Consider the following 24240-nt stretch of genomic DNA (forward strand, 5'->3'; position numbering starts at 1 on the left):
ACTTTTTTTGGCTTTTCAGGAGATAAAAAATCAGCTGAATTAGAAAGAGATTATTGTAATGTCTGTACAAAGCTTTAGTATTCTTTCTTTCTCCAATAACTTCTTTTTAATGTTAGTTGCTAGCCATCATTGCTACTGTAGTTCTAACATGATGACTTTTAAGTAGTAACGAAGGCTTGTACATATCTTTTAAATTATCAATGGTAGCTCACAAATGGTGCAAGTCGTTTAACACAGAAGAGGATCTTCGGGACACAACATTTACATAATTGGCCATTGAATATTGTATAAAAGTGTTGTAACTTTGAAGTGTGATGATTATTATTTCAATGATATTATCCTCATCCAATTTTCAGTGTAGTGAAGGGAAATTATGTTGCTTGTCTATTTGTATCTTTGTTTACATGAATATGTGTTTGTTTGTGTAGTATGGAAGATTTTTATCCCAGTAAAAACCATGGCCCTGACTCAGGTATTGGCAGTGACAACGGCGACAAAAGACTGTCGACTACAGAGGTAAACACACACACGTTAGTTGTACACATGTATAGTTAGTACTGCAAACGGCTCAAATAAGTTTTGAATGAATTCTGTCTGACGATCCAAACAGTAGACACTAAGGCCCTGTTTACACCTGGTATTAAGATACATTTTGATCGGATCATACGTGGACAACTCCTAAATGCAGGTGTAAACGGGGCCTAAGGTGATGTGGGTTAAGCTCATAATTAGGTGGGTTGGGCACACCTGTAGAACTTGACCTGACCTGGATGTTCAAGAAAGACGATTTGAAACAAGTAGCAATTACTGCGTAAATCTCTAGTACAGTTTGCCAGAGGGTGTCTCTAACAAAACCAAAAAAATATATTTTCCTGTTCTGTCTCTCATTCCCAGCCATCTGACGATGATACAATGAGTCTCCACTCTCAAGTGTCTGAGACAGCGCGGGCTGACCCACACATACTTCTCACAAAGCTGGACTCAAACAAAGGTGTGCTTTCAGCATTAGTAATATTGGCCGTATGTTATTATTCACATTGTTTTTTTTGTTTTTTTTGATAGTGATCAATCCAGCATGACGTGCATTGTCATGACATTAGATACTCAGGTCTGCTGCCTGCATTATCACTTTGAAAATAAACTTGGATTTGTTTGTACCATCAGATACCGTAGCAATGAAGTAAAGATATAAGACCGTAACTGCCATTGTGGAAAGAGGATGTAAATCTAGAAATTTTACCTCTGTTTATCTTCACTAAGACCAAATACATTAACATTGTTATATCCATTACCATGCTATACTATTCTAAGAGTTGTCATGGTAGAAGTGTATTTATGCATAGATTGTGGCTGGGAACACTGGCTCGTTCACTCATTTAACATTTAATTAATAGTGAACATAGTTCATGTAAAACAAAAGCAGTAGGGATGTGCTGTATATCTGCCAATATTACAGATTTTTTTTGACTAGTATATTTTGATATTTGATATTTAATTGTTCATGTAATTGGGATTTTTTTTTTTACATTTAGATAACTTTTGCCATTATTTAATGCTTACTTAAAGTTAAGCTTTAGATATATATAACAACATTTAATAACACTGCTCATTCAAATACCCTAACCTTCACACCAAAGTGATAAAAAAAAATCATCACTCTTGAATTATAATTTTTTTTTTATCTAATTTTAATCTGTGTATTTCAAAATGCATATGTATATATAGGTTATGTTATTTGGGTTTTTTTGTTTTGTTTTGCTGTTCAGGTGACAAACATCCAACTGAATTAGAAACAGATTTTGGTATCTGCCTGTGCAAAGTTTTAGTGAGCCATACATATTTGTGCACAGTTATCAGACACCTAATTCACCTGCAGCGTGCAGACACTTGATTGTTGAGGCCAACACAATTTCTTTTTCTTTCTGTCATGAAACGGTGTAATAAAAGCCAGTAATTGTCAGTTTATTAAGCGAACGATTCAGAGAAGTCAGGGAATTACCCATAGCCACAAATCCACTTCTTTTTTCAGAGGCTTGACATGTCATATATATTTAGAATTATGTTGTAATTATGTTGTTTGTTGACTTATTCACACCACTACTTATGATTACAGTCATGACATACCGATATGCAAATCCCATTCCCTAGAAGACATAACAATGAAATTGCTGTTGCATTGCAGACATGATGAAACTTATTCCGTTGTGCATTGAAGAAATAACAAAAACAGTGGGGAGAACAAGTATTTGATACACTGCCGATTTTGCAGGTTTGCCCACTTACAAATCAAGTAGAGGTCTGTCATTTTTATCACAGGTACTCTTCAACTGTGAGTGACATAATCTAAAACAAAAATCCAGAAAATCACATTGTATGATTTTTAAGTAATTAATTAGCATTTTATTGCATGACATAAGTATTTGATACATCAGAAAAGCAGAACATAATATTTGGTACAGAAACCTTTGTTTGCAATTACAGAGATCATACGTTTCCTGTAGTTCTTGACCAGGTTTGCACACACTGCAGCAGGGATTTTGGCCGACTCCTCCTTACAGACCTTCTCCAGATCCTTAAGGTTTCGGGGCTGCTGCTGGACAATACGGACTTTCAGCTCCCTCCAAAAATGTTCTATTGGGTTCAGGTCTAGAGACTGGCTAGGCCACTCCAGGACCTTGAGATGCTTCTTACGGAGCCACTCCTTAGTTGCCCTGGCTGTGTGTTTCAGGTCGTTGTCATGCTGGAAGACCCAGCCACGACCCATCGTCAATGCTCTTACTGAGGGAAGGAGGTTGTTGACCAAGATCTCGCGATATATGGCCCCATCCATCCTCCCCTCAATACGGTGCAGTCGTCCTGTCCCCTTTGCAGAAAAGCATCCCCAAAGAATGATGTTTCCATCTCCATGCTTCACGGTTGGGATGGTGTTCTTGGGGTTGAGCTCATCCTTCTTCTTCCTCCAAACACGGTGAGTGGAGTTTAGACCAAAAAGCTCTATTTTTGTCTCATCAGACCACATGACCTTCTCCCATTCCTCCTCTGGATCATCCAGATGGTCATTGGCAAACTTCAGACGGGCCTGGACATGCGTTGGCTTGAACAGGGGGACCTTGCGTGCGCTACAGGATTTCAATCCATGATGTCGTAGTGTCTTACTGATGGTTTTCTTTGAGACTGTGGTCCCAGCTCTCTTCAGGTCATTGACCAGGTCCTGCCGTGTAGTTCTGGGCTGATCCCTCACCTTCCTAATGATCATTGATGCCCCACGAGGTGAGATCTTGCATGGTGCCCCAGACTGAGGGAGATTGACCATCATCTTGAACTTCTTCCATTTTCTAATAATTGCGCCAACAGTTGTTGCCTTCTTACCAAGCTGCTTGCCTATTGTCCTGTAGCCCATCCCAGCCTTGTGCAGGTCTACAATTTTATCCCTGATGTCCTTACACAGTTCTCTGGTTTTGGCCATTGTGGAGAGGTTGGAGTCTGTTTGATTGAGTGTGTGGACAGGTGTCTTTTATACAGGTAACGAGTTCAAACAGGTGCAGTTAATACAGGTAATGAGTGGAGAACACGAGGGCTTCTTAAAGGGTTATTTCACCCAAAAATTAAAATTCTGTCATTAATTACTTACCCTCATGTCGTTCGACACCCGTAAGACCTCCATTCATCTTCATAACACAAATGAAGATATTTTAGTTGAAATCTGATGGCTCTGAAAGGCCTCCATTGGCACAATGCAAGGTTTACTCTCAAGACCCTTAAAAGGTACTAAAGACGTAGTTACAAAGTCCATCTCACTACAGTGGTTCTACAATAACTTTATGGAGTGACGAGAATAGTTTTTGTGCGCAAAAAAACCCTAAATAACGACTTATACAGTGATGACGATTTCAAAACACGGCATCAAGAAGCTTCGAAGCGTTATGAATCAGTGAGCCGAATCATGATTCGGATCGCGTGTCTGTTATACTTAAAGAAGACACACTTCAGTGGTTCAACGATCACCCGTTTATTGTGCAATCGTGCTCGGGGAACAACAACAACAACCGCACTTCCAGGGACTTCATAATAAGAGTTCCCTTTTCCTTTAGGTAATCGGTCATGTGCAATCTTAAAGTAATTCGGCACAGAGATATACATGTGCATGAACACATTTTTTATGTCTTAAACTTAACAAACTCCCTCTCTCTTAAAAAAAAAAAAAAAAACACTGTGCAACCACATCCTTGAACAAGGATACGACTTAACACATTTCAACACGCTCTGGAGTACAACTCAAAGACAGACTTTGTTTTAATAAAGTTTCCATAGTCCTTCACTCAGTGCCTTAAGTAACTGACAAGCTGATGCCCCCTTTTTGGTAAGGCAGTCTGCAAGTTGTTCTTTTGTATTGTACCACAGTACTCACTCAACTCTCTGTGTTTGGACAAGTTCTTTGATACTACTTATCTCCAGGCGAAGTCTTTTCTCAGAAACTGACTTTGTGGATTTTAGTGCATCAGCCAGTGAATGATTGTCTGTGACACAGATTATTGGTGGAGCATGTTCAGCATCACCAGTTGTTAGTTCTGAGAACAGCGTGGACAGAAAAATAGTATTGTCAATTCCATCAGACATTGCCAATGTCTCACCAGCAAGAGTGCTCCGCACAATCCTCCTGACTCTCTTTGATTGCCAGGAAAGGGGTGAGAATTTTCCATTTTCTCCCATTAGAAGAATCAGGTGCCCTCCTTGGGTACCTCCATCTGAAAGATTTCCAAATGAGGCATCGCTGAACACAATGAGCTTAAGAGCACTGTCTCTGCCCAAGTGTTGGAAGTTTAGAATTACCTTCTTGGACTTGAGTTTACACACTATCCTGTTTGCTTCATGGATCGTCTGCACAGTTGCATTTTTTATATCTGATGCTAAATTGCTAGCGTCAAATATGACATCTGGCCTGCTCTGTCTTGCCACCCAAAGAATTTGGCCTATTTTAGACCTGAGCTGACCCTTTTCCTCCTCGCAGAGAGATGAGTCTTGTTCCACAGCTCGTGAAGGATCCATATGTATGGGCTGCATGTGTTGAATGTAGTTTTCCTGGTGTATTTGTACTTTTCTGTCAACAGTCACAAAATCTATTCCCACATAACAGAAGTGATCGTGTTCCTCACGTCCAACTTGGAAAACGGATCTGAGATGTGGTATTACAGTTGTGGAGAAACTTTGTGTGCCCCCCCATATGAAGTCATCCACATGACAGGCAAGCACACCATTTACATTGCAGTCCTGATCTAGCCAATAAAAAACAGCTGGATCAACTTTGGACACTTTTCCTCCTGCTTTCAGCACTATGTCTTTCACTCTGTTGTACCAGTACAATGAGGCATCTGCCAGACCATATACACACTTTTTGAGTTTCCATAATGTTCCTTTACAAATAGCCTCAGGGGGAGGCCTGATGTAGATTTCACGTGACCGTTCTATTTCCTGCAGAAATGCGGATTTTATATCCATGGAATGAAGTGTCCACTGTCTTTGACAAATTACTGCCACAAGCAGTCGAAGGGACTCTGAAGCACATGTGGGTGAATCCTTTTGTAGTTCTAACACATCTAATTCCTCAAAACCTCTAGCCACTAATCGTGCTTTCGGTACTAGTCCAGTTGGTGTTTCCTTGAGAGTGCAAACCCATCTGGTGGAGATGCACTTTTGTCCCTCATCTTGAACTTCCTCAAACACACGGTTATCTCTCCAACTCTTAATTTCTTCTTGTTTGGCTAGGTCAAAGGATAGATCTTTTGTCACCAATACATCCTCACTGACATTTGTGGTATTGATATCAGTAACAGCGGGTTCTATTTGAAGACTTTCTAATCATGATACGTCTACTGAATCTTTACTGCCTGCAACATTAGTGGGCCCAATGAGCAGAAGATTGTACCAGTTTTTATATTTACCAGTAGCTTTGCCTGCACGCCCTAGTACTTTAGCTGTATGCAAAGCTCCACTGTCTCTGTCTCTGTATTTTAGGACTTGCCCTGTTTTCAGACGGACATCAGCTCCCTGATCTGTATCACTTTGTGTCCCTATGTCGTCACTTGTGTGTTGTGCTGCTACATTCTGCCCCATAGAGGATGCCCCTGTGTGCTCAATTTGCATCGAACTGTGCTGCATCTCAGTTAAAGTTTCAGTTCCCTCCGTGTTGTTGACAGCATCTCCTGTCATCTCCTGTCTTTGCACATTGTTTGTGTCCATTTCAGCATCATCCTTATTGACATGTTGATCTCCATTGTCTGTATTTACTTTTCTTAGTCTGAGATAGTGTACCCTAATGCAGGTTCCTCCATGTCTGACAAACACCACAGCACCATCCTGGCCAATGACAACTCCTGGTCCTTTCCACTCTTGACAATCAACTCTCTTGTAGTACACTTTGTCACCCATTTTATATTTCTCATCTGTGTGACGCAGTTGTTTACGTAGTGCTCTCCGTATTCTTTCTGAGCATTTTGCTTCTGTAAAAGCCTTTCTTGATGCATGTAAAGCAGAGATGTGTTTTGCCACCCACTCACTTTTTGTGGTGCCCTCTAAAGCTGGGGGCTTGTCAGTTAATACAGAGGGCAGATTAGAATTCTGTCCAAACACCAACTGATGAGGACTGTAGCCATGGACATTTTGCATGGTGTTCTTTGCCATAAGAGCCCAGTCCAATGCGGTGTTCCAGTCACAGCCGTTACTTGTCTTCACCTTCATCATGATCTCTGTAAGTGTTTGGTTGTGTCGCTCTGTAAGTCCATTGCTCCATGGGCTATATGCTGCTGTCGTCTTTATTTCTATGTTGAAGTTTTCTGCCATGTCTCGAACCTCATCATTGTTAAATTCTCCCCCATTGTCACTAAACAGTTTCTGAGGTGGACCATGTACACTTATCCAGACATGGACAAACTGTTTCACTATTTCAGAAGATTTCTTCGTTGTCAGTATGCTGCCTGCACTGAACCTTGTGAACTGGTCAATAATGTGGAGATACCACACACCTGATTCAAGTTCATGTAGATCGACTAAAACAGTTTCATTGTACTGAGATGCCAGTGGTAGGCCAACAGCAGGCTTTGGTTTGGTCTTACTGTATCTTTGACATGTTTCACATTCACTCACAATTTTTTCCAGAATGACACTACATTCTGCATCTTTATTGCCTGAGCTAGTAAGAAGTTTCTGCAGTCTGTCAGCAAAAGCATGACCAAATTGTCTGTGAAGCTTCAACAGGATTTTGTGTTTTTCTGCTGAGCTAATTTTTTCTGAGACTGCCAGTACCTCCTCATCACACTGACTTTGTGCATCCTCATTGTTTTGTTCCGTTGGAGTGACATCTTCAGCAGCTACCAAGACATAGTCATCATCAGTTTGAATGTTTTTCATTTCATTGTCCATAATGTTTACACAGTAATGACCAGAGCTTGTGAAGTCAAGTTGTACAGGTTGACTGAACATCACCGCACTGTCATTCTCCATATTTAGCACTGTACCTGCTCTTTTCATTGATGCCTTGCTCAAAAGTAGTGGAATCTTTGCTGGGACAACTTCAGTTTCGATATGACACTTAGTTTGTCCAATCTTTGCAGGAATTTTCAACTTTCTGCTGGAATAGACCACTTTTCCATCACCAAACTTAAAGGGTCTATGACTCTGTGTTTCTGTCTTCCTCAGGTTCTTGATCTCGTTTTGGTTTAGTTCAGCGATGTAGCTATTTAGCCATTCCTGTCCACACACAGTCCGTGTGCATGCAGTGTCTATTATTGCTGAGCCAAAACACTCTGTCATTAATATTTCTGCTTCAGTGGGTGACTCTTTTGTATACAGAGTAATATTGCACTCCTCTATACCATCTGCTTTACTATCTTCCGTCAGTTGGACTTGCTCAACTCTGTGTGGACAGTCCTTGGCCCAGTGGAAAGTGCTTTGACAAACAGCACATTTTGATCTGCGTCCATACCTGTCCAGAGGGTTAGTGCCAGGCAGTGGTGTCTTTCGCTGAATATTTTGTGACCATGGTTTGCTCCTCTGTCTTCTGTGTTCTGTTACATATGCTGTTTCCTGGTTAATCCCCACTGTAGTAGCAGAATTTCCTCCGAAAATCCTCTTCAGTGCTGACTTCATTGATGCAAAAGTCAAATCTGTACATGCTGTCAAAGCTAACTGTCGGTCTTTCACTTCTAAGCACGCAGTGTCCAGCAGTTTGAATGCTAATACTGCATCGGGAAGCTCCATTTTATATTTACGCGTCCGTGAGTACCGCTGTTCAAAATCGATTATGTAGTCTATGATGGAAACAACGCTATCTTTCATAATCCGGTCAAAACTTGAGTAAGCCTCATACGTTTGGTCCTTTTCTTCTTTGAGAAACAAATCATCGAGTTTCACAAGTGTCCATGCCAGTGTCCTTATTTAAATCATCTACCGGTATTTCCATCGCCGTTTCTCTCGCTCTTCCCGACAGCGCCAAAGCCAGAGCAAGCGCCTGTTTCTTTTTTTCAAGCTCCGTAACTCTGGTCCACATTGCGACTTCATTCTTCCAACTTTCATATGGTTTTCCTTCATCAAATGTTGGCGGTACTCTGTAGTTGCTAACCATCCTCTGCTACCAATGTTATACTTAAAGAAGACACACTTCAGTGGTTCAACGATCACCCGTTTATTGTGCAATCGTGCTCGGGGAACAACAACAACAACCGCACTTCCGGGGACTTCATAATAAGAGTTCCCTTTTCCTTTAGGTAATCGGTCATGTGCAATCTTAAACTAAATTCGGCACAGAGATATACATGTGCATGAACACATTTTTTATGTCTTAAACTTAACATGTCAAACCGCCAAACTGCTGAAATTTGGCGATCCAAACTGCTGAATCGACTCACTGATTCATAACGCTTCGAAGCTTCATGATTCCGTGTTTTGAAATCGTCATCACTATATAAGTCGTTATTTAGGGTTTTTTTGTGCAAAAAAATATTCTCGTCACTCCATAAAGTTATATGTAGAACCACTGTAGTGAGATGGACTTTGTAATGACGTCTTTAGTACCTTTTAAGGGTCTTGAGAGTGTACCGTGCATTGTGCCAATGGAGGCCTTTCAGAGCCATCAGATTTCAACTAAAATATCTTCATTTGTGTTCCGAAGATGAACGGTGGTCTTACGGGTGTCGAACGACATGAGGGTAAGTAATTAATGACAGAATTTTCATTTTTGGGTGAACTAACCCTTTAAAGAAAAACTAACAGGTCTGTGAGAGCCGGAATTCTTACTGGTTGGTAGGTGATCAAATACTTATGTCATGCAATAAAAGGCAAATTAATTATTTAAAAATCATACAATGTGATTTTCTGGATTTTCACAGTTGAAGAGTACCTATGATAAAAATGACAGACCTCTACATGCTTTGTAAGTAGGAAAATCTGCAAAATCGGCAGTGTATCAAATACTTGTTCTCTCCACTGTATGTGCTGTTGCATTAAATCCCACACAAGATCTAAGTTATTATTTTCTGCATTGAAGAGAACACGTGCTTTTGCATTACATACAAGAACTAACTTATTATATTGTGCATTGAAGACATAAAACCATTTCTGTTTGTTGGCTTATGAATGACACCACTACTTATGATTACAGTCATGACATAATGATATGCAAATCCCTTACCCTAGAAATCTCACAAAAAATAACAAATAACTAAGGCTTCTAGGTGTTTGTGATAATTGTAGCATATCATATCGCTGGTATGTAGTGCTGGAATGAAAGTGCCTCACCTTAGTGTTTTCATGTCAATTATTTACAGATCAGGACCCATATGACTTTATTGACCCAAATCCAGATGAAGAGGTCACTCTGTCTGAGGGAGATCTACAGCACAATGCACCCTTTGTGTCGTGTATAAAGGTATGCATTAACATTCACACAGACCGATATGTACTCACTTTTTAAGTTAATCTGTCAAGCAAAGACACCACAAACATGTACATGTGTACAAAAACATACTCATTGCACCACATACTGTAAAAGATGCACTGTCTCATCCTCAGGAGCTGGAGCGGGTTCTGAAAACACACCAAAGCAAAGACAAAGAGAACTGGAAAGAAGAGTCTGGGTAAGTCTGACTGGTGTTATGGGAGATATTAAGCAGGGAACATTCCTGTACGTAAAATCTTTGCTACCGAGGTTTGTGATATTTTTCCTGCACAGACTTCAGATTACATCCATTATCATAACTAAAAAAATAATTTATTTGTACATACACTACCGCTCAATTTTGCTAAGATTTATTTTATGTTTTTGAAAGAAGTCTCTGATTCTCACCAATTCTGCATTTATTTTATCAAAAATACAGTTAAACGGTAATGTTGTAAAATATAACAATTTAAAATGACTTTTATATATATCTCTATATATATTTTAAAATGTAATTTATTCCTGTGATGGCAAAGCTGAATTTTCAGCATCATTACTCCAGTCTTCAATCACATGAGCCTTCAGAAATGTTTAGTAATTGTAATATGCTGATTTTTATCAATGTTGAAAACAGTTGTGCTGCTTAATTTTTTTGTGTAAACCATGATATTTTTTCATTCAAATAGTTCAAAAGAACAGCATTTATTAGAAATATAAATCTTTTGTAACACTGTAAAAGCCATTACTGTCACTTGTGATCAATTTAATGCGAAAAGGCACGGAAAATGAATAATGCCTTCTACGGAGCCCCTAAAGGGACATGGTTAGGCTGACTGCGGTAGTCGGTTACATTGCCGTACGTAATGATTTCACTTATCACGTGAAGCTAGTAAGAAGAGATGATTAACAGTATGATGTCGGTGGTGCAACAGATCCTGAGCAGCGTCATTTACATATCTTCTCTTGTAAAATGTGTGGTCAGTACCGACGCTCCCTATACACAGAGTAAGTTGGAAAAGGAAAGTAAAAAGCAAGCATGCATTAAACAGTGATTTCAATACCCCGCATATCGATAGCGCATTCCTAATGGCCGCAAATTATATATTATAAATACCCAACTATATAATTGTAAGAGAACGCAAAAGCATTTAAATAAATATTTTTTCATCCATCTCATATTATTTTCCTTCACCATATCCCTCTCGGGGGCTTCATAGAATGTGATCATTTCCTTTCTGAACATAGTATTTGGCTTTAAGCATCCTTGCTGAATATTAATTTCTTTTAAAAACCTCAAACTTTGGAACAGTACTGTGTAAGCATAAATTATATGCCAACACATGTTATATTTCGAGGTTTCCTACATACTGTGGCTGTACGCTAATGGTTAAAGATCCAAGCTGCTGACACAAAGGGCAATAGTTTGGGGTGACACATGAACAGAGCTTCAAGGGGACTTCCTGTGTGAACGTGAGCTGATGTGCTTTGTCCCAAGGGATGGACTGCACTTTTGGGGCAAAAAGATTAACAATATTGAAATTTTTAACAAGACATGAAAACTCTTGAGATTGCTCACAGCATGATGAATGTTTTATTGTGGCTGTGTTCCAAGCAAAGTGTGTAACAAGTACCAATTGTAGTGTAATGTTCTTAAACAGTTACGGGGCCTTTCACACAGAATACAATTTTGTTTAAACAGGGCTGTGGGATGAACAAAAAACACAAAGTCTAGAGATGTTTATCAAGCAGTCAAACATGTCTGTCTAACACGCGTTTACAAAGAAAACCAAAAGCAGCGCAGTGGAATGCAAAAATGCGGTCTGTGTGAAAGGCCCCTAAGACAAACAAGAGATTAAATGCCATCCTGGTTTTGCATTGTGGCTGTAGTATATTACATGCATTTTTGTTCCATAAAATGTGCAGCTGTGCGGTTTGCCACAGGCATCAATCGGAACAGGTGGGGATGGGCTATGCTATCTAGAGGTGATTATTTCTATAAATACTTCTGATGTGCGTGTGTGTGTGTGTGTGTGTGCGTCACTGAAAGGGAGGGACAGAAAAAGTGACAAGCATGCATGTTTTGTCAAAGCAAGTAATTTTTTTCCCCACTTACTTAGAACAGGTGTGGCACATTTTCGCTGACTTGCATCACCATGTCTTTCATAGTCAACAAAACCACCACTATTACACAAAGTACATGACATTTTAATATTTGATTAGGGTTTTCGTTGTCAGAAATGTCAGTACATTTATTTTTCTTCTGTAAAATAACAGTTTTGATTCATTGTCTGTCTGAAACAGAAAAGTCAAATAGCGGCTAAAGGGTAAGAGTCTGCAGGTCTGCTTATGTAATGTGTTTTTACTCTTGGGATACTTAATTGCTTCACTCCTCAATTAGCAGTTTTCCCCTTGTAATAGGCACTAATTTATGTGCTTCACATAGACATTACACAATTAGTTTGTAAAACTTTACCTGCAAAAGTATTGGAGTCAAAATCTGCTAAGGGGTAATTAAATGTAACAAATCATGTAAAAAATGTATCATCATTTATTGGAAAATTAACTGAAAAGATAGTGATCAAACTACTTTTTATAAAATCCCCTGTCAAGTTTATAATATATATTTCATAAGCATATGAGAGTCAATTTGGACAATCACTCATTTAACAGTTTATCTATTGCCAAAATTATGAAAAAAAGATCAGTCAAGAATAGAAAATTATTGAAAATATTCAAATCAGGAATGTCAGAATCAGAATGCGCAGTTTGTGCATGAAAAATGTTCGTCAAAACATTTTGAACGATGGCAACGTTTTTCAGATTGGCTCTTATTCTCTTTTGCATGAAGTATTTCCCTCAGTTCCCTGATCATTCCGGTTCTATGTCAGTTAGTAAAGAACAAATTTATACTCGCGTGCGTTATATACGTTATCGTCTCTGACCGACAGCATGTTTAACTAGAATGTACATTTCCTGAAGAAAATGTGAGTGGTGCTTGCCGTGGCAAAAAAAATCCTCTCGGATGCTACTGGGATGCAAAAAAGCCAAGCAACATGTCTGTAGGATGTTCTGGGGCAGAGATATAGGTCTTGGTAAATGGTTGCTAGGGTACTCTGTTTGGTTGCTATGGAGTGGCTTGGCAGCATCCAATGATGATACTGCTTGTCAGTATGAATGATATAAACCAACCCCCACCTCTCTATGATGTTCTGATGCAGAGATATAGGTCTTGGTAAACGGTTGCTAGGGTACTCTGTTTGGTTGATATGGAGTGGCTTGGCAGCATCCAATGATGATACTGCTTGTCAGTATGAATGATATAAACCAACCCCCATGTCTCTATGATGTTCTGAGGCAGAGATATAGGTCTTGGTAAACGGTTGCTAGGGTACTCTTTTTGGTTGCTATGGAGTGGCTTGGCAGCATCCAATGACAATACTCCAAAGGCTGCTTGTCAGTATGAATGATATAAACCAACCCCCATGCCTCTATGATTTTCTGAGGCAGATATATAGGTCTTGGTAAACGGTTGCTAGGCTGCTTGATAATGGTTGCTAGGGCGTGGCTAGGAAGTGTTGAAGGTGATTTGTGATTGGCTGTTGATGCCCCGAGTCAAACAAACCCACCCTTGTGTTTCTATGACACTTCTATCCAAAGATATCCCTTTGATGTTTTTTAATGGAAGTCTATGGGATCAGTTGCTAGGGAGCTGTACATGGTTGCTAGGGCGTGGCTTCATAGGTTCACAGTGATCCTGAGATAGTGATTGGTTGGCTGAGTAAATTGAGCCCACCCCCTTGTCTCTGAGACACTGTGAACCAGAGCTATGGTCAATACAAAATCCCTATGCATTTTCCCATAGTAAGAGAAACACATGAGTTTTATGGGACGTCCCTCCCCATTATAAGTCAATGGGGAAATCACCCCAGGGGTACAACTCACACCCCATTGCGATGTGTCATCTTACAGGGCCTGTCAGCCTCTTCAAATGTGGTGACCCACGAGTTTCTACGAAATCCTCTCTCAGAGTTATGACTCGTAAAAATGTATGTCTATGGGATTTTTTTCGCTACTTTTTCGCCCCTGGGGCGAACACCGCACCCCCGACCCCTTAGAAAAGATATAGCACACCATTCCCGTATAGGCCGCACGTTTTGACACCTCATTCATGGGTCTGTGACAAAAGCTCTGGGAGGAGTAGCGCGCCGAAATGTTGTCCGGAATAATAATAATAAGTATGGTGGATAACAATAGTGATGCCTTGCTTCGCAAGCACCACTAATTAATTTCAGAGATGTATAGTAACGAATTAGAACTACTTCACTACTGTAGGCTACTTAAGTACTAAAAGGCAGTATCTGTACTTTACTAGAGTATTATTTTTTTCTCCTACTTCCACTTTTACTTCAGTACATTTTCGATGAGTTTAATATCGTTTTTTAATATCGTATTACCATCGTTACTCGTTACAATTATAAAATCATTCCATTCCAAACCCACATTACCACTGCCAGAACGGTAGATGGCAGGTTTGATGAAGCTGGCACATCATTGAGCGAATCAAGCTATTAAGAAGACTGCGCGTGCTTCCGTTCTGCCTTTTGATCAGCTTAAAAGACCACCTTCCACCCCTTCAACTTCAAGTGATCGTGGCTGTGAGAGAGAAAGAGAGCGAGCGCGCGCGAGAGAGAGAGCGAGAGAGAGAGAGAGAGAGAGAGAGCGAGAGAGAGAGAGCGAGAGAGAGAGAGAGAGAGAGAGCGAGAGAGAGAGAGCGAGAGAGAGAGAGAGAGAGAGAGAGAGAGAGAGAGAGAGAGAGAGAGAGAGAGAGAGAGAGCGAGAGAGAGAGAGCGAGAGAGAGAGAGCGAGAGAGAGAGAGAGAGAGAGAGAGAGAGAGAGAGAGAGAGAGAGAGAGAGAGCCCCGCGGCGCGTGCATTCACTGTCTTTAAAACAACACGAGCGTCTTGCGCTCAAATTGCTCTCTATTTGTTTACATAGTTAATGTGCACTGTGAAGTAACATATACAAACAATGAACAGCTGTATTTTTATTAACTAAGATTAACAAAGATTAATAAATACAGTAACAAATGTATTGCTCATGGTTAGTTCATGTTAGTTATTAGTCTAATACATTAACTAATGTAATGTCAACAAATCAAACCATATTGTAGTGTTAAAAACACCTCTTGAAATGAGAATATAAGTGTGCTTACCCCATTTTTTTTTTAGTAAGAGTGGTTAGTAAGATTTAATCTTAATGAACTACAGTATTTTCAGGTTATTTATATGGCAATGTGTAGAAAAATTACCTACCAACATTGTGATTGTCCTTTAGGTTAATCATTTGAAATAATAAAAACAATATGATGTTCAAACTTTTGACTACTTTCTTTAATAACTACATAACACAATACTTGTACTTTTACTTTCAGTACTTGAGTAGTACATTTTTAAATAAACTACTTGCAATACTTAAGTACAAAAAATGTTGAATACTTTAGTACTTCTACTTAAGTGTGGTGCTTAAAGAGCACTTCAACTTCTACTCAAGTCACTTTTTTGATAAGGAACTTTTACTTTTACTCAAGTCTGTGTCTCTAGTACTTTATACATCTCTGATTAATTTTGGCCCTCTTCTCGGAAATCGATGACAAAAGTCAAAACATCCAATAGTGTGTGTTTTTCTGGAAATGCAGGTACTCCCTGGACCTCTGCTTTTCATAAATACTGTGGTATTGTGCATGTTAGTTTTTGACAGAAATCGATGTTGTGATATTCAAATAATATGGATTTGAAAACAGATGGGCCGTAAGGTAATAATTGTTTAATTCTTAGCTGGCAAGGATTCAGTGAAGTGATTGATGCCCATGAGTGTGGTATGTCAATGTTTTTAGTTGTAATATTTCAATCGACAGTCAAGTTTTGACGGATATGATAACGTGCGTGAGGGGTAGGGTTGGGTACCGAAACCCGGTGCCAATATGGTACTTTCATAAAGCTGAAGCTTGAAGCTGGTTTGTAGCATACCAAGAACACAGACTACTGCTGTTATTACTGTAACTGTTATTTAGAGTTAAATTAGGCTTGTTGTAGTTGGGTTAGGTGGCTTAGGTTTTACTGTGAATTTGTAAATACCGGTAAGTCAATAATAATTTGTAAATAAGTAAATTGTGTTTTGTATTTATTTATATCCATACATTTAAGTATACATTAAACTTTTAATAAATGGTTCAATAAAAAAAAAAAAAAAGCCATTTAATGTCATCCACCTCGTTTTGTGGCCTTTTTTAAAATTATTTTAAGTATCGGTTCAGGCACCGGTACCGTTTTAAAAGTATCGGTTTGGCACCAGAATCGAAAAAGAAACAAACGATACCCAACCCTAGTGAGGGGTGAACAATGTTTGATTTTTGGGTAATTATAAAAATGTGCTGGAAACGTTCAAAATGCTTTTTGTGTTGTTCATTATACTTATTTTACGAAATGATGTTTATTTCGTAACTTGACCTCGTAAAAAAATGACATGTTACTTAGAGACAGACATGTTTGGCTTGTCAAAAATGTTACAATAAGCTGCGTGAAAAATTACTTTTTAACAGGAAAGGAGTGGTTTAGATGCACAGTGGTTTTTGTCTCTTATAACATAAAAATTTTATTTAAACCCATGAAAATGCAGATCCTGTTGTAAAAAAGATTGAAAAATCACTGTTGTTCTTCAATCAAAAGTGTTGTTCCATTATTACACTTTTAGCAGATTTTGACAAACAATGGGAATGTGATCACTCTGAATAGGGGGGCTGGAAAGTTCCAGAACTGAGGTGACTTGTACTTGTGTTGGCTTGTAAATGTATACATTCCTGGTATAGAATGCAATTTCTTAAACAATGTCCAACGGTAGCGAGTGCTTCCTAGGTAAAGTATAAACTGAAGGGGCTCTATGGTCAAGGGTTCAAAATAGTCCAACAAAAACAAACTGTATACCCGGATAGTTTTTTGTTGATGGACTGTAATTTTCTTCATGCAGTTCCTTTTTAAATGTGATATTATTTTAAGCAGGTAAATGTAACTTATTACCTTTAAAAAGATGCATCCATGCATTTGAGGACAAAGAGTGGTAAAAAGAATAAGAATGTCATACATTTTTCACATATTGATCTGAGAATAGCTTTATTATGTGTCATATCTGTCATGCATTCAGAGACTGCTAGCTAACATTTGTTGTTGGCAATTCCAAGGCCCAACTTTTTCTACAAAAATAAAAACAATGTTATTCAGGTACACCGTAACACATGGTCAAAGAACAGATGACAGATTTTTATTTAATTTTTTATTGTGCCACTGATTTGGTTTCATTCATGTTTAAAGGGATGATGCGGTTTTAAATAAGGTGAGGTCACAGTCAGAAGAACATAACGATACATAGAGTTGGTTCATGTATTTAAGAATATTCTTTTTTTTCTGCTATAGACCTTATGCGCCAGAGAAAAAATGTTGTCTTTAAACTTCCGTTTTTGCGGTAGCTCTGTATATTTCTATGGCATCGCTGTTGAAGATTCAATAGCTGGTGAAGTGGATTTACTTATTACAATTCCCATGATAACTTTCGTTAACTCTACAATGTTTAATACAGATGTCTTCACAAATGTCAGTAGACTGGGAAGATTTTAAAAAAGAGCAGTTCATTCATAACTACGTCAGACCACTGTGGAAATACAAACCCGAAGACAAAAGACTACTTGAGCGCAGCGCTGAAAGGGCGCGGGCTACATAAGGTCTATTGGAAAGCAGTATTGAGAATTTTGAATAGTCAAAACAGATAAGCTAACACATGGATCATCACACCAATATAGGTAACAAAATATGTCCACATTGTGACGTATTCATACAGATTTATTTCAGTTGTTACATCATAAGGTACAAAGGAAGAGCACAATGAACTGAAATCAATGTAGACGATAGTTGAAGGTTGCTCTGCTGTAACGTTACATGAAGTGAATGGATGTCATTCAGTCATGGAGGACTGCACAAAGCATGCATTCTAATAAAAACATTATAAACTGCTATGAAAAGGTAAACAATTGTAGTTTGGACATAAGTCTGTGTGATGCTAAAACTATATATATATATATATATATATATATATATATATATATATATATATATATATATATATATTACTTTTATAATCCACTAAATGTGTTAATGACGTGAACTAAAATTGACAGCTACACGCGCAGTTGCGCATGTCTGGGAAAGTCATGAATATTAATGTGTGCTCCACTTTCGGAAACCGAAAATCTCGTAACACCGTTCAGGCGTAAGAAGACATGATAGTGAACTCAATTCAGAAATCGCACGCTGTCTGAATCGCAGCTTTCTGGGCACTCACTCCGGATGTGAGCGCACAAAACTTCTCAAACAGTTCACGAGTACCGAATTGAGTTGTCTTTCACGTCTTCTTACGCTTGAATATTTAAATTGGCGAGGCTTAAAACGTGTGCAAATTAGAAACTTTCATAACGATGCAGGCAAGTGAATATTCCATCAACTGTCCCGAGCGTCGTTTATACTGACCCCGAGGGCATCGGGCAGTCCTTATTGTTGAGCCCTGGAGCGTCTTCTAGCTGGTGTGAGGAGGAGCTCACTAATAAAAGGAACTACATATTTTCAGGGGTGTCGAAATTGATTGTTTCTTCGATGCATCGCGATGCAGACAAGGACGATTCGGTATCAGTTCAGTAATAGACCACAACCGATTATAATGTACTGACTCTTTTCTGACGTCATTTGTCATGCATGTTCTTTGTCGCGGTAGCATACAATGGCAGAGGGAGGCGAGACGGGTAATTAAAATGCTCCAACTACTTTAAAAGCCGACATCTGGGCACATTTCGGCTTTTATGAACAACCTGGTAAGCACGACCTGGAGAACACGCTGTGTGTAAATCAAAGCTATCTGATTTATCTAAATGATTTCATTTACACTTGAGCACATAAATGTATCTCTGCAAAACGGATATAAATCTGATCTTCAATTCCGCACTATATGCAGATTTAATGGAGTTCACGTCACCGAAAACAACAGATATGAGCTGCATTTTACTGATCATCAGCTAATTTCAAGATCAAAGACCGCAATAGGAGAGCGCGCGGCAACAGCGGAGGCTCGCGCTACGAAGCCAGGCAAAAGTATAAACAAGTCTCACACGTAAATTTTTTTTTAGCATTGTTGCGATGAGTAACATTTACATATGTGGTTTCAACAACCAGATGCATTTAGACTTTAGTTTTGGCTGAAGTGGCTTTTAGTATTTTGTATATTTGTTCTAAATGCTCCAGTTGTCTTCTGTGCCCAGACTTGAGTTTTGTTTGATACATTCAAGAAGAGTGTTTTCTTTGAGCGGGTAAAATTAAAGGTTCAGTTTATATAACTGACTGACAAAATTGTATACATGATTATGCATTGTGATGCATCGTGATATCGAATTGAACCGAATCGATGGCATGATAATCGTAATCGAACCGAACCGTGAAACCAGTGTAGGTTCACACCCTTATCACTTAAAGGATTAGTTCACTTTCAAATAAACTTTTGCTTATAATTTACTCACCCCCTTGTCATCCAAGATATCCATGTCTTTCTGTCTTCAGTTGAAAAAAAAAGATTTCAGGATATTTGTCCATATTATGGAAGTCAATAGACCCCATACGGTTCAAGGTCCAAATGAGAGGTTCAGTACAGCTTCAAAAGGGCTTTAAACCACATCAAACGGTACCAGACGATCAATAAGGGTCTTATCTAGCGAAACGATCAGTCATTTTTTTAAAAATAAATAAATAAAGTTTAAGTTTTATAAGCACGAATGCTCGCCGTGCTCTGTTCAGTGATGCGCGCTCGTGACGTTACGTAATACACAATTACGTTGAAAAGGTCACGCTAGACGCAGGCGGAAGTACCGAGTCAGTGTTTACAAATGAGCGGAAGGAGGACCGTATCCACATATTCAAACGTCTTTGCGTCTGCGTCTAAAAAAGCCCCTTTGAAGCTGTACTGAACCTCTCATTTGGACCTTGAACCGTATGGGGTCTATTGACTTCCATTATATGGACAAATATCCTGAAATCTTTTCATCAAAAATCTTTATTTCTTTTCGACTGAAGACAGAAAGACATGGATATCTTGGATGACAAGGGGGTGCAAAAATTATAAGCAAAAGTTTATTTGAAAGTGAACTAATCCTTTAAGGCTGATTTATACTTCTGCGTCAGACCTACGCCGTAGGCTGTGTGTTGCACGCGTAGCCTACGACGTACCCTTTCACGCACCTCTCCAAAAATGTAACAACGCGTCGATTCTACGCCGACCACAAACGCTGTGATTGGTCTCCCAGAACCCCTCCCTCAGGTCAATAAATAAATAAAAAATCTGCGATAGGAGTGTGTGTGTGTCCAGAAATGGGATGATAGTTTCTTCCTTACATCTGCTATATAACACAATATTTTGTAGTCCAGAGATTCATGTTAGTAAATAAATACAGGTTTTGTGAGAAAATAAATAAACTATATTAATTATTAATATACTCAGCGGATCTAAGATGTTAATCAGTGATTGTATATCAAGAACAGGGACACATTAGGGTACATTTCGTGAATAAAGTCTCCGCAACAGCAAACGATTGAAGCGTTTGTCTGTGCAAAACAGCGGCCACGAGCTCTGCATGATTTCACAAATGCTTTCCAGCGCCAGATCGCCTCTTATTTAACTCTACTAATCAACTAGAGATGCTTAATTTGTATTAGATAGCCTACAACAACTCAAGCTGCAAGAAAAGCCGCTATATCACTGCTGCTGATACTCCGACAATTAATGTACACATTCTACACAAGGGGGTAGCCCAGCCCCCGGAAAGCGTACCTTCCATAGGCGCGACCATTGCTAACCAAGCCATCACCTGCTGTTAGCATCCCATTGACTCCCATTCATTTTGGCCTCACTTTGACAGTGAATATCTTTACATCTGAGGCGTTTAAAGACTCAATTTGTCCATTGTTTATTTCTAAACAAACACGACAATGTATAAAAGGCTCCATTACCTTGTATCTTACACTATCGCCCCGTTGAAGCTGTTTTTGTAAAATATAGGCTAACGATTGCGTCATAACCACGCGACTGTGTCGCGCTGTTGAGCAAATTACCGTATAGACCCGAGGAGAAGCTCGTAGACAATCTTTTACTGTCTACGAGGCAATCGGGGGGACGTGGAGGCATAAACACCGATAGAGATGTTGCAGATCCTGCTTCATTCATCAAAATTTGCTCCTGCTCACCCTCTCTGTCTCTGCAAGATTCGGTGATTTAGATTTTACATTGCACAACTACTAGAAGACTTACAACTGTCGGACAGGTTGCTCACGTCACATCTACGTCGTCAAGCTCAGTGCGCAGTACGCTCAGCCATCAGGAAGAGAGTGCTTCTATCTGACTTCAGTTATCTCCATTGAAGTCTATGGGGTCGCTCTGTCCATTTCTTTTACTGTCTATGATTCTACACAACAAGCTGCTTCTTCTTCTGCTTTTCTTGATACTGTGGGTTACACCATTAACATGCCCGTGGACACTGCCTACTAGCGGTCTGCATGTGTAATTGCACATTGACGCGGACAACAACGCAGAAGTATAAATGAAAACCAACGCACCTGAAATGGCAATTAGTATGATATTGACAATGGTAATTTGTTTAACCCTTGTGCATCAAATAAAAAAAGTTAAACATAGGTTTTTGACATGGACATTTTTGTCCTCTATGGACCTGTCATAAAAAATGAATCTTGGGAGCACAGACTTAAGTTTGGTCTCATTTTAAAGAAGACCCTTTGACAGGTTATTGCTGAAGTCAAAAGTTATAGAGGTTAAAGATTATGAAAATGATTTATGAATAATATTTTATTTAAAAAAATATATATTTTTTGAAACATGTTGAACTCCAAAACTGCTAGAAAATCAAAGCCATACATCTAAACAAGCTGTGTTCCAAATTTGAGGCTGATATCTAAAAAAATAAGCTCTCTGTAAGATTTTGTTTGGGCGTAGTGCCAAATTTTCCCCATTAGATGCCAGCAAAACTCCACCAATACACACAGCGGTTGGATTTGTGATCTGCAGTTTTTTGCAGTTTTTCTCTCTCAAATATTACAAGCGCACACACACACACACACTATTTTTTTTATTACATACATACACTGCATTTTATGCAGTTAGCATTACCACAGGCAAAGTTATCAAAAAAACTAAACTGAAAAAGCCAAAAATGTCCATAAGGATGCACAAGGGTTTTATACAGTTTTACAGTTTTCTTTCTAATCATAATTTGATGACATTACTGTTTTTACATCTCAGGGAAGAGCAAACAGTAATTGTGGAAAAATAATAAATGGAGCAAATTTCTCCAAACTGCAGCAGGACTGTGCCAGTGTGAATTCACAGTCTGTTTAATATTGGCAGTTGTTTCTGTTTCATGTGGGTATTTTTTTTTCCACCTCTGTGGTATTCCAGAGAAGTTAACAAAAGGAGGAAGTGATGCGGTTTTATCTATATGTCAGGAAAATTCCCTTGCATTCCGGTGAATTGAGTTCAAAACCACAAAAAACAACATATTTTTTTAGTCCACGGTTAAAGCATACCTCGCTCATAGCTTCAGATCCGGTCTATATTGGATATCATTTTGATGTTATGGGTGGTAAGTCGTAAGTCATGCTTTACGTGTCTGGTTTGTTTTACCTTGGTAATCCAGAAGAGTTATTTACTGTACATCCAGACTCCTAATATTGTGGAAAGATTCCGGATTCCTAATGTAATGGGTGGAGCCAGAGAATAGAGAAATGAGATTTGGTGAGCCACACTAACTGTTAATCAACAATAATCAACTAATTTAATCATATATTAGCACTGTTCAGATACACTTTGCTAATAAAGTTATATAAATGTTATATAAATAACAAAGTAAGGGTAGGTCCGCAGATAAAAGATTCATAGGAGTTTTTTTGCTGTAACTTTCTTGTGAATCTACGGTTGCCGAGTCAGAGTTTTTTCCAGAGAATTCCCAGATTCTGTAGTATCCAAATGTCCAACAGAAACAAACAAAAACATGAGTCATCAAGTAAATTCCAAGTTAATTAAAGCCATACTTGCGTTATTTGGTGTTCTTACGATGTATCCACTTGAGTGGTTGTACGTTCTGTCGTGAATGCTGTTTATAGGCTTTACTCACGGTGGATAAGAGGAAATTCTTATATGGTAAAAAAGGGTGGTGCCAAACTATGGATGATATGTGGTTTGGGATTTTTTATTTTTTATTTTTTTTGTGGGGGGGTTTGTTCCGGGTCAATAAATGATTTACTTTTCTTCCCCAAAAATCTTTTGTTCCTATTCATTTACCATATTTATACACTTTTTTTTTTATAAAATTCGGAACTCAAATCATTTATATCACTGCTAAACATACAGAAAATCACACATAATTGTTGCCACAATTGCAAAAAAAAATCTAAAATGCTGACAAATTACGTTTGTCTGTCATGGAGGGGCGATGGAGTTATGTCTGTAGTTATGTCTGTCTACTGTCAACTCCAATTGCCTAGTATCTGCAGACTGGCTTTGATTTTCGGCAACTACTGTAATGTTGACTCCTCCAGACTCGGCTTGTGTAGTGTATTCCAGCCTTTAGTCTAACTTGTTACAAAACCACCTTGAAATTTACACAGTTAATTGAAATGAGACATGCTTTTGATGTCTCTGGCTGTAAAGTAAATAGTGTACAGATGGAAGACTGACAAAATGTTCCAGTAATGATGAACATACACGCACTGCTGCCAAACATATGATAACATGGCACATGAAAGAGCAAGGCAACAGAGATAAATGCACTATATTGCCGAAAGTATGTGGACATCCCCTTTCTAATTACCAGGCTTGGCTGTTCCAGTAATAGCAGTGAGAACATTTCTTGTCATATACTTGTCATACACTTAACTCACTGATGTGTTTGTCTCCTACCAGTGTTTACAGCTCTTGTAGGATGCAGCATCACATCTGCTAGGCTTACTGAGGTAGTCTGTGTTACCGGTGTTACACAGTGTTGGGCTGTATACCGATTACATTACTTGGCCACTGACGTTTGGATTTTTTTAAAAATAGAAATAAAAAACATTTCGTTCAGTTCACTTAACGGTACCTTACAATTTTGAAATAAAAAGCCTCTGTTCTGCTTCATTCAGCACAAGCTGCAGAATCGCAACACAGTGCAGCAGGAGTCA

The 24240-nt window shown here is 38.8% G+C and overlaps 1 protein-coding gene across 4 annotated transcripts in view; it reads left to right on the plus strand.

Annotated features, from left to right (window-relative positions):
* lrch2 (leucine-rich repeats and calponin homology (CH) domain containing 2) overlaps positions 1-24240 on the plus strand; it is a gene marked incomplete at its 5' end in the record, with an annotated part of 137251 nt that overhangs the window by 66452 nt on the left and 46559 nt on the right. For all 4 annotated transcript variants that reach the window (XM_079815333.1, XM_079815334.1, XM_079815335.1 and 1 more), the window contains 4 exons: positions 429-516; positions 895-991; positions 9819-9919; positions 10063-10127. In XM_079815333.1, coding sequence (XP_079671459.1) covers positions 429-516; positions 895-991; positions 9819-9919; positions 10063-10127 — 351 coding nt within the window. The remainder of the gene's footprint in view (positions 1-428; positions 517-894; positions 992-9818; positions 9920-10062; positions 10128-24240) is intronic.

This window comes from Gobio gobio (assembly GCF_949357685.1).
Source record: "Gobio gobio genome assembly, chromosome: 4".
NCBI classification, from domain to species: domain Eukaryota; kingdom Metazoa; phylum Chordata; class Actinopteri; order Cypriniformes; family Gobionidae; genus Gobio; species Gobio gobio.